The sequence below is a fragment of the Typopeltis vanoorti genome, chromosome 21, assembly GCF_054136105.1.
Source record: "Typopeltis vanoorti isolate ZY-2024b chromosome 21, IOZ_Tvanoo_1.0, whole genome shotgun sequence".
NCBI lineage: Eukaryota > Metazoa > Arthropoda > Arachnida > Uropygi > Thelyphonidae > Typopeltis > Typopeltis vanoorti.
The window spans coordinates 82555390-82566927 of record NC_143569.1 but is presented as its reverse complement, the minus strand read 5'-3'; the positions used below and the strand labels follow the sequence as shown (position 1 = coordinate 82566927).

General features: G+C 34.2%; 1 protein-coding gene across 1 annotated transcript; it reads left to right on the top strand.

Annotated features, from left to right (window-relative positions):
* The first annotated feature begins 2009 nt into the window (after positions 1–2009).
* On the top strand, positions 2010–8900 carry LOC150095055 (uncharacterized). The gene is made up of 3 exons (XM_090411580.1): positions 2010–2084; positions 5491–5932; positions 8464–8900. Exon 2 carries the CDS (start codon positions 5497–5499, stop codon positions 5893–5895), a length of 399 nt encoding a protein of 132 aa, XP_090267706.1. The 5' UTR covers positions 2010–2084; positions 5491–5496; the 3' UTR covers positions 5896–5932; positions 8464–8900.
* Positions 8901–11538: the final 2638 nt, after the last annotated feature.

Sequence of the window (11538 nt, the reverse complement as noted above, 5' to 3'; positions counted from 1 at the left end):
GTAAAAAAAAGGTGAGATTTCTAATAGTGAAATCAGCATTGTTCATTGAGATATTAGCATTATTCATCTGCACAACAAATGAACCTAGAACTGTTTCTCACCTAGGCAATAATAAACAATTTTGATTAGCCTAATTTTACTACTAAAAATGGTCCAATTTATATAATTTCGAAAGGTTTAGTGAAAAAAAATGTTTCACTAAAATGGCCGTTAAAACAAACTGAGGGCACAGCAAAAAAAAATTTTAGTAGGCATTTCAAAGATCGAATTTTGATAAAATCCATCCACCAGTTACAGCCGTATAACGTGTGTGCACTTGATACTACAAAAGACACGAGTTTCGAAAACTGCGAAACACGTCTAAAACAAAGGGCATTTTGTACTTTTTTTTATTATTCTTTTGATGATAACATCCGTACTTGTTATTACACATTCGATAACAATCACTATTAAATATATGGTCTGAGCACAAAACTTTAGTATTGAAGCCATGGCCCTCATTAAGCTTGAACAGGACACAACCGAGAGGAACACCCTATTGAACTCTTCTGTCCCACTGCAAATGTTGCTGATCATTGTGAAATTCGCTAAAAATTCATATTAAACGAGTTCATTGACCGTAGGAAATAAGCAAGGGAGAAAACTTTTCTTGAGCAGGGAATAAAAAAATTAAATATTAACCTTTTGAAGTATAAGAAACTATTGAATGCGCCCATACAAGACCATATTAGTTATCATGTGTGGACATAGTCAATTCTAGTTTTATTTTTTAATAAAAAAATCAAATGATGCCATATTATTATCACTGTAATTATAATTTTAAAGAGATGGCCTAGTTTCCTTTGACATGGGTGGCTCTGTATTCTTGGAACCGGATCTGCTTCCTAATCGTGACATATCCGTCTAGAATTTCTGAAAAGGTAAGAACACCAAGCCCATAACGTAATCGGATGTTTCGCAAAAATATAAACATTCTACACAGTTAATACTAAAGGTTCTTACAGAATCAGATTTTGGAATTCGCTAGCAAGCACGGGTGGAGTATATGCTTGGGTACAGCAAGGGGAACGAAACATATACAAATATATCGTAAAAAAAATCATGTTACTTTATTGATTTTATTAATATCATATTTATAAAATAAAAATGATCTTTAATAAATAAATAAAATATTTTAATTTGATTAATAATATTAAAAACTAAGCAGTAATGGCGACGATTCATAATTCGTATTTTGCTCTGAGGAAAGTATTTGGAGGGCGGTATCATAAGCATTTTTCCCCTGGCATAATAAAAAAAAATTAAAATAAAAATAAAAAAAAACTGGCGCTGTAGTTTAATATTATTTTGCAATCTCTCTCTCTTTTTTTGAATTTTTCCATAACATTTTCTCTTTCTGCTTTTTTTTTCTGTTTCCTCAAAATTTCTTGCCACACATACACACGGAAACAAAACTGTAAGGTATTACTGATTCGAAATTCACCAGTTCAAACTGATTAAGCCTAAACGCAGAACAGTGTGGTGGTGTCCTGTAATTATGTAATGGCCAGTAGGTTAGTGTTATTATTGCAAGGTTACATCGAGAAAGCACGCTAGAAACTGCTTAATTCCGCCTAGCAAGTCCCTCTAAATGACTAGCGTGACTAAGGACATTTTGCGTGGGGAGTCGCAAACATCCAGTGGACCGAAACCACATTCCTTCATCTCGAACCCGTGAGACAGGCAGGTGTCCTACTTGGTTTCCTGAACACAAGCAACTTGACCCATTTCTTAGGGCTACTTTGACATCATTCTGCTGCCGCCGCCTGATGAGTCTTCTAATGTTAATCACGAGCAATGACGTATGTCCGTTAAGAGAACTGTCTCGTCAAGGACACAGCGGAACTTCTCCTTGCTGGGTAGGGATGGGGGGGGGGGAAAGAAACATCCGTATTTATCTGATGCTTGCTTAGTGACCCCTTCGCATTCAAGTTCACGGACTCGACACAACCCAGCGGGCCTGTTATAAAAGTGAGGCAGGCAGACTGCTGTTAAGTTTATCTGCGAAGTTCGTGTTGGCTGCTGAACAGAGGAAACACTGCAAGGTAAGAAGCTCGTTTAACTTTCCTCTTGGATAAAACTTGTCCTTAATTTAACTTCCAAGGACGGATTTAATTTTGGAAGAAAGTGATAAATATTAAGATATTAACGGGAAAAAAATTAGCTTTTCTCGAATTCTAAGATTTAGTTTCGATTAAGCAAAATATTTATTTTTCCTAAAATATACGTAAGGATGTTTTGTTGCAAAGATTCCTTATGTCATCTAGATATAAATTCTTTTTGAACGTCACCGTTAGGCGTCTCCTAATTCAGCCTATAAGTAGTGTTTTTCAGAACCAATTTGGCGCTTTTACGTACAAGTCAATGCAATCATTTTCGAATTCAATCTTCTGTTATTATCTATTTCGAAGCTTTAAAAATGTTAATTATTTATAAAATAACTACTACATTGATTTTGGCTTTCTTGAATTCTTCGAAATGTAAGTATGTTTTGAAAAGGCACAATAGAAATTTCGATTATGTGCTTTTTCCACAATAACTTTTGATCTCTAGTTTGTATTTAAGTTTAGATTCTTTCTTGGTATATGTTGGTGCATAGATTATTAAATGACGGGAGTAGAATATTCGTTAGTAGTAATGATTAGTCCCACAGTGTTTTGTGCATTTCAAAAAAATTAACTCCACCACAATGAGACAATTCGCAATGTAGTTTTGATGTTTATTTAACAATATTAACTAGAATAAAAGTGATAACAGCTAACCCATTAACCAATTTAACATTTTACTGAATAAATTCGAAGTTCGAAATTGCCAATCAAATGCGATTGGGACAAACAAACAAACAAACAAAAAAAAAAAAAAAAATTAAAACGTACAGTTTTACAAGAATCACATTAGCAGAAAGTTCGAAAAATAAGAAAAAGTACTTGGTAGACTAACTTAATCAACTTAAAAACATAATTTCAAATTACGTGTAATATTATCGGTGAGCTGAAAGGGTTTTTGTTTTAGCTTCGTGTGAAAGCCAAGATTTTTTGTCTGTTTTTTTATTAATTGTTGCAGTGCATTGAAATTGTATTTATGTTTTACGTAATCCAGAAACTCTGCTCTAGAAGCCAAATGCGGGATTTTTTTTTACAAGTCACTTCAGGCCTTCACTGGGCAGGAACATAGTCTCACACTAGGCGATGAAATCCATCTCCTATTTTATATTATATTCTTTTAATGCTTCGCGTTACAGTATCTTAACGCTACAGCAATAACCAGCACTCATCGATGGTATGCATATACTGTGCACGATTATGATCGAAGCCTAACCAACACCTTTCACTCGCTATGTATCCTCCATGCGACCAATGTTCCTTGATGGGCTCGCAGGGAAAGTATTTTGATAAGAGCCTTGGGCACTAAAACACACACACACTTGTGCATCCTTATAGGATGCACAAGTGTGTGTGCATCCTATAAGGATGCACACACACCACGCGTCTCTATTTGAGATAGTTATATCAAAAAAGGCCGTCAGCGAGCCATATTCTTCTAATATGGCTCGCTGATATATTCTAATATATTCGCACAAATAAATACGCCAAACGAAAATAAGGACGACTGACTTAAGGAGTATAATAATAGGTATTCCTCCCAGAAATTCTGGTCTTTCATTCCGCAAACCGGTCCGAAGAACCCACGCAGTTAATAGACAGTACACCGACCTCGTAGCCTTCGTTACTTAGGCAGTAATTATCACTAATTCTTATGGATAGTATTCATTAGGATTGCTTTGAAATTCGTTCGTCGCATGCATTTATGCCAAAAAAACCTGTTCAAGATGGATCGCGATGAAATTTTGTACTTGAAATACAGCAAGAGCTTTCAATTTTGGTTGTCGACAGTTTAAAGATTTTTTTTTGACAGAGTTAAAATTTTTCTCCATTTTTCTTTGTAGCAAATTGAATGCTTTAAACTAGAATTATGTGCAAATACAATTTATGCTTATTTCCATGTTTGTTATTATTAAATTTCGAATAAACAGCTGTAATCAAATATTTCTCCGATTCAATGCTTGATTTTATTCTCATTATTAAAAACGTTTTCGATGATAATCTCCAAAATCCCACCCATCAAGGGTTGAAATGTGTTGTATTAGTACCCGGATGGAATAATGGTTAGATAATTCCGGAATTCTGATCTCTACAAGTGATCAAATATACATTTTTTTTTTTTTTCTCGAGCCACTTTAGGCTTTCGATAAGCAAGTAGGGATCTTACACTGCACAACAATCATCACCACTACAACAAGACTTGAACCCATGGCCTGTACGTTGGGCAAGCGGAAGTCATCCTCTCGACCACCAATACCAACTTAAATATTTTAAAGGCACGTGTGTAAAATGGTGTGAAAGCAGGCTGCCAATGAAGGTGTTGTTACTCCACGAATAACGGTGTCAAGAATTTATTAAGAATGGTTCACAGGTAAACAACAAAGCAACTAGTCAAGTGAATGCTATGTTCGGAAAAACAAGGCTAATATGCCTGTCAAATACATGTTCTCCATCCGGCGTTTGTTTTACGGAGGAAGGGCGAGAAGACAAGACATGCTACAGCGGCTTGAATCATTTAAATATATCAAATGATTCGAGCCACTTAGCGAGAACGAACAAGAGGTCCTATATACCCACGGTGGCCAAACTGCGGCTCGCGAGCCGCATGTAGCTCTTCTTAAGTTTTATTGCGACTCAACTAACAAATAAAAAAATTTATATTTTTTCTTAATTTTCTATTGTTTTTAATTTAATTTTTCAATTAACTACATTGCTGTTCGGCAAAGTAGTTATATTTATATTACCTTGTCAGAAAATTTAAAAAGATACGTTAGAAGATACAAAAGAATCAACTGACATTACAAACCAACCACAATTAGCAATTTTTATTCGTTTCGTTCTTGAGGACGGAGTGACTCGAGAAGAATTATTAGATTTAATAGCATTACAAGATAGTACTAGTGACGTTGATATTAAGGAAGCTTTTGATGTTGCCCTTAAAAATGTTCCAAAAAGTAAATTTGTGGCTCTTGCTGCAAAAGCTCTGGCCACCCCTGCTATATACTGTGTTGTCGATCGCAGTAATAGCTAACAGATTGTTGGCTGTTAGGACCAGAAGGGAAATGTGTCTGCAGATAGTAAAAGAATACCAAACTTATCATTTAAAGACTGAGGGGAGGGGGGGGGCTTTGTTTAAATCACTATATGTTAATGGAATGACCAAGGTATGAAGATAGTAGCATCTGTGTATTGAGAATACCGCAGGTCAAAAGTAAAGTAACTGTATACATAATTATTCAAAATTCTCTTGCATTCTTAATTATTCAAAAACAGTCGATCGAGATTAAATAATTTCATTTTTTTAAATGAGCATTAACAAATGATGCTAACCAGATCTCTTTCTTCGCAGATTATCATGGCCTTTCTACACAAAGTACTGTTGTTTGTACTCTTGGGGTATGCTTCAGCAAACATTCACGGAGCAGTCCCTACGAACCCGAATAATGTGCCAGCCTATATGATACCCAACATTAATAGACAGACGGCTCCTGCGGGTCTCGGTGGTTTAGGACATATCCTTGGTGGTCTTGGAGGATTTTCTAATGTTGTTCCGTCCATGATGTCTGCAGCATTGCCTTTATTGATGGTGGTTGGCCTCGGAGCACTGCTGGTACCCTTAATAACAGGAGTCTTCTTACAAAGGGATGGTCAAAAGAGAGGACTCCCAAGTCTGAATCCTGCATTTTTAGAAGGACTTTCCGACCTCTTAGAGAAGGTAATCAAGGCGCTTGACACAGTAGAAAAGAAATACTGATTTTGGAGCTAACAGCAAATGGAGCAAAACTGTACAGGTAAGAAATCTAGACGTATTAACTAACTTTACAATAAGATTTTGCCTTTTTTTATTTTTTTTCTTGTTTTAAATATGCTTACCCAAGAAAGTAAGGACACATGGTTGTCAACATTGGATAAGAGATTCCGGTTGAAATCCTGTCTGTAATGGAAGGAATTTCAGGCAAGCAAGTTAGCCCATGCTAGAAAAACTGACTTTTCTCTTTTTTACCCTCCCGGCATCTTCTGTTTAGTTTTAGTCGAACAGCCATGAGCTCAGAACTAACTACCTCATCCTGTCAAAATTTAGGTTTGAAAGACGGGTTGTAGTAGACTACGAGGTTAAACACCAGGAAAAAATGATAAGGCGGATGACGATATGACGCAGCCTTTGTCATTCTAATAAGACAAAATCTTGCAATTAAGATCATCTGGAATAAGAAGCATTAGCGAAACTTTTTGTTGCTTTAAGTTACAATTTAAGTTTGACAGAAGAAAAAAAAAAGTTTTAAAATATACATAATTCGTTTGACAAAGCCGGAATAAATTCCAGTTGACCAAGGTCTTTGGCCAAGTTTTTGTCTCTTTTTTACTTTAATTATTACCTGGTGCTAACGTCTGCTAATTTATGTTCATTAGGCAAAGTATAAAATCTTACTACATAAAGAAATGCACGACGATCGAATAACCATGAGGTCCGGCGGTTATACAGTGAACCCTTTCATTACAGATCATACAGTAAAATAAAGTTCTTTGATGCAAAATCGATAATTTTATAAAAACTTAATTTTATTTGACCGTTATGATCATGATCTTATATAATCTACTCTTTGGTTGGAATCTCGTCTAGGACTCGAAGAACATTTTATAAAGGCTTTTCATCTGAAGATGGGTTAGCAGATCTCGTACGGAGTGAAGTTTTTCATCCCACAAGACAGGCAAACCGAACAAAAGAGAGAGCGCGCGCACACAGTTAATAGACATAATACGCTGGCCTCATAGCCTTAGTTGCTTTATGAAGCATCCACAACCAACCAACCATTTATCGATCAAAATCCAATTATGTAGCATGCTTAAATGAACTCTCAGTTTTTTTAGGACTTTAAAACCTGACACCTCTATGTTAAAGTTCCACAAAATAAAGATTTGTTATTTATTAATATTTTCATGGATTATATTACCATAATTTAAAATCATAATATTAAATCATTGAATTTCGTTCATATTTTGGCCTACCTAACTGGCCGAGTGGTAAGGGCATCCACTCTCGTACCCGCAGGCTGCGGATTAGGACGTTTCAAACTGAATTGAACACTGTCATATATTTATTGCTCATTAATTAGATTCCATATGAACATGTAGTAGTAGTTTTTCGAGCATTCATATTATAACAATAACTGAAATGGTTCCTTTGCAAGTTGTTCTTAGCTATTATGTTCATATGAAACCTAGTTACTAAGAAATAAATATTTCAAAGCGTTCAATTCATTTAACAACATACTGTATTTGATATTTAAGACTGTGCATATGGATTCCACAAAATTTTAAATATGTATTGAATTTCTTATACAGGATTAAAAAAAATGTTTGTCTATAGTAAAATTATAAATCACATTAACTTTTTATCATGTCACTTCCTTTGATCTCTTACCTGGCTTTGAATCCCGTCTAGGACGCGATGAACTCTATCAGGGCTTTTCAACTGAAGGCGAGTTAGCCGGCCTCATACAGAGATGGAAGGGTTTTTCCTGCCGCAAAACAGGCAAACTGGCCATAAGAACACACGCAATTAACAGACAATACATTAAACTCATAGCTTTAGTTGCTTCAACCGAAAATCCAAAACAACCAAAAGCTACTAATTCTCCAATTTCTACGAAATAAAACATGGAAAAAAAACTTAATTCTTTTTCACATTTCATGCTGAAGTCATATGATCTCTTTCTCTCTACAGAAAGAATTCTTATAATAAAATCCATAAATGTTGCAAATGTATGGTTCTACAACAGAACCATACATAAATGATATCTCAACTACACTGACTTATTCTCCCCCCCCCCTCTTCGAGACATCAGTCCGATGGAATTTATAACTTAATATTTATAAATTTAAAATTTATAAATTGAAGATCTTGTGCAATACACAGTACCTGTGGGGGAAAAAAATGATTACAATAAAGAAACTTCAAGAACACGGGAGTTAAGCTTCCAATTGGACATTCAGCATTCTATCCACAGAGTACAGGTTTCAGTCTTAAAATAATCCAGAAAAAAATTTTGATCATACGGCTAATATGTTACTTCATGTCTCATTTTTCATATTCTATAATCATAGTTAATACGGGACGTTTATAATTATAAACGTTCCGTAAATGCATGCAAACGACCATTAGTGTTTGCATGCATTTCAATTTTTATTAGTATGATTTTGTGTTGAATCTTGGAAGTGTTGATTTTTGATTGGCGTAATTTTACTTGAATAAAGTAATTATTTGAGAATGAAGGCAATTATGTCATAATAAATAAATGATAGCAATTTTTTTCCTTTACAGATTACAAGCACTACCAAAGCATAAACACTGCTAGAAGCGAAAAGGTGGATGTACAGGAATTATTTAAACCTTCCACGAAGGCCTTCGTAAATATTTACATGTTAGCTTTAGAGAGGAAAGAAGAAGTACGCTGACATCTTCCTATTGCTCAACTCTCCACGGCAGGGAAAAGTGGCCTTATTGATAACAATCCGTCAAAACACCACGAGCAAGCAGGTTCTTGCTGACGTAAAAGTACCACACACATAATGGAATAGGGATATTTACTTTCATCGATTTCCTATTCCTCTGAGCTCTTCTCTTTTAATATTATTTCTGGTTACAATGTAACTTTATTTAAGAAAATAGCTAGTAGGATTTATTCACGGTTAATTTAATGGCTAAATATTTATTTATTTCTGTCGTCTCTTTAGACGGAAACCGAGGCCAAATAATTTATGGTTATGCACGATGTGTTAAAATAAAGTTTTTATATTCGGAAAAAAAAAATCGCCTTCAGTAGATTCTTTTGAAAATTTATTACCAAACGAACCCTGTACTCCTAAAATATTCAATGTTTATTAGTCATCTGCTAACATAAATACGCAACCATATAGAATGTTTGCAGTCACATAAACCAGTTTTTCCAAACTGAAATCTACTTTATGGAACGCATTTCATATCTTGCAGGCGTCTGCAACTCGCATCCGGAGTTCTTCCGATACAAATGATAGAATATATATATATCCTCTGATATATGGTATATCAAGAAATAATTATGGTACGAGCAAAAATGAAAAGAATGGTGATGGCTGCAAGTTGTATTCCTGGGCTAGAGATAGCTTATATTTATTTAAAGAATTACTTATTTAAATAAATATTTTTTGTTATTTATTTCGCAACAGGATCTCGATACTGCAATGTCGTACGACACTGAGAAAAAAAAAAAAAAAGAAATCCTTGCAATGCTAGAAGTTCTTTTTATTTACAAATTGATCATGTGAATTTCTATATACATTATTTGCACATAATTATAAATTGGTATAACTTAGATCTAGGAAAGAGCAATATTGTTCCAGATTAACGAGGTTAGAAAACTATATTATAGTTTTCAGTGCTGAGTACTGATTACCTGCAATAATAGGGCAAAGAACGGTCTCGCTTTTCTTCCTCTTGATCGTATCTGATAAGATGCAGAATTTCCCATAGCAAGTTATGGGAAATTCTGCATCTATTTGCAAGATGAGCCTAAATATCAAATTTTATCCAGCCGAGTTAAATATCAACACCAGCTAGTATTTATAATTGTGTGAAGAAACTTCACACAATTATAAATACTAGCTGGTGTTGATCCTTCTGTCATTAAAACCAGACAATGATCGTATACAATCACCAAAAAGGCACGTTTCGCAATGGCATTTGTGTATGACGATACTGTTTGTTATCGCTAAAACCTTTTCCGACATCTGCACTACAGCCACAAGTTTCTTCATTCCAATTTTGCCATTAAAATAATCCAACTGAAACAAAAACAACTCGACAAATTTTAAAGATGAGCCTAAATATCAAATTTTATCCAGCCGAGGAGGAATTATCATTATCACTGTAAACTGTTTTGCCAATAACAGTGAATTTTTTTTTTTTTTTTTTTTTTTTTTTTTTTTTTTTTTAACTCATTGTCTGACATATTATTTAACAAATCACAACGAAATATTACATTAGTTTAATAGGGAGGGATTATTATCGTTGCAAATCATTTTGCCAATAATAATGGAATCATCACGTATTAGGGAGGAGCGTCATCGACTGCTTTAACAACAGAAATTCAACCTGAAGGAAATTCAGACAAAACGGATCCCAAGATGTCTAACTCTTATAACTTATATTGGCTTAAGAAAAAAAAAAAAAATCCAAGGAATGTGTCAAGATTAATTTCATTAAACTTCGACCCGTTTTGGGCTTGTGTATAATTTTCAATCCCTCACTACAAAGCCTAAACGAAATAAAAACTGAAACGACTTAAATTCTTAATAGATAGGATAAGATCCGATAAGAACTAAAATAGTGATAGATAAAAAGATTTTAGAACAGGTGAATTCATTTAACTATCTCGGATGATTACATATGAAAAAGATATAAACCTAAAAATTGCGAAATAATTAAAAATAACAGGTGTAATTAACTCTATATTTAAACCAAACCTGGTTCAAAAACAAACCAGACTAAAAGTATACAATACATTAGCACTACCAGTCCTATTGTATGGAAGTGAAATCTGAACAATAAAACAAAGATTAATAACAGCTGAAATTAAATTTATGAGAAAAACTGCCAAGTATACTCTATTCGATCCCAAAAGAAATGAAGAAATTATGAAAGAATTAAACCAGCAATCAGTAATAGAAAAAATTTTAAAACATATATGGAACACATTGAAAGAATGAAAGCAGAAAGATTACTAAAGCAAGTTTTAAATTACAAACCATTAGGTAAAAGAAAACTAGGACGTCCTCTAAAGAGATTCAACGATGACTTCTAAGGCCGGAACAGGTCACTCTACGCCTGAATCCTTGAAAAGCGTTATGATGATGAGATATTCTAAATATAAAATTTTCGAATGTCAAATAAAAATGAGCTAAATGAACATTGGACCTCTATGTGCATCCTAAAATTCCATATTTTCTTGAATCAAATGGCCGAAGAGTAAAATTATTGCATTATATATATCGCAATATATAATTCAGTCATTTTGTTATTTGGAAGTAAATATTGGAATGGCTCGACAAATGTCTGTAATGATTCCAAATACAAAATATGAACAACTTCCATTCAGCTAACCGGAAGGTATTGACAAAACGACTATTAATAGATACTGACGAAAAGCAAAACGCACCTTTAAAAAACCGATTACCTGCCTTATTCAGCTTCAGAAGTAAATGAATGGTTCGACTAAAATTATAAGGTCTGCACGTTTAGGTCGATATTGAATACTGGAGTTGATAAATAGAGCTGGTGGTAAACGGTGCCCTGGCGAGTTGCAACGCTGGAGTCCTCCCTGTCGCAGAAAATGCTTTTACTTCTTTATCCCTCTATTAT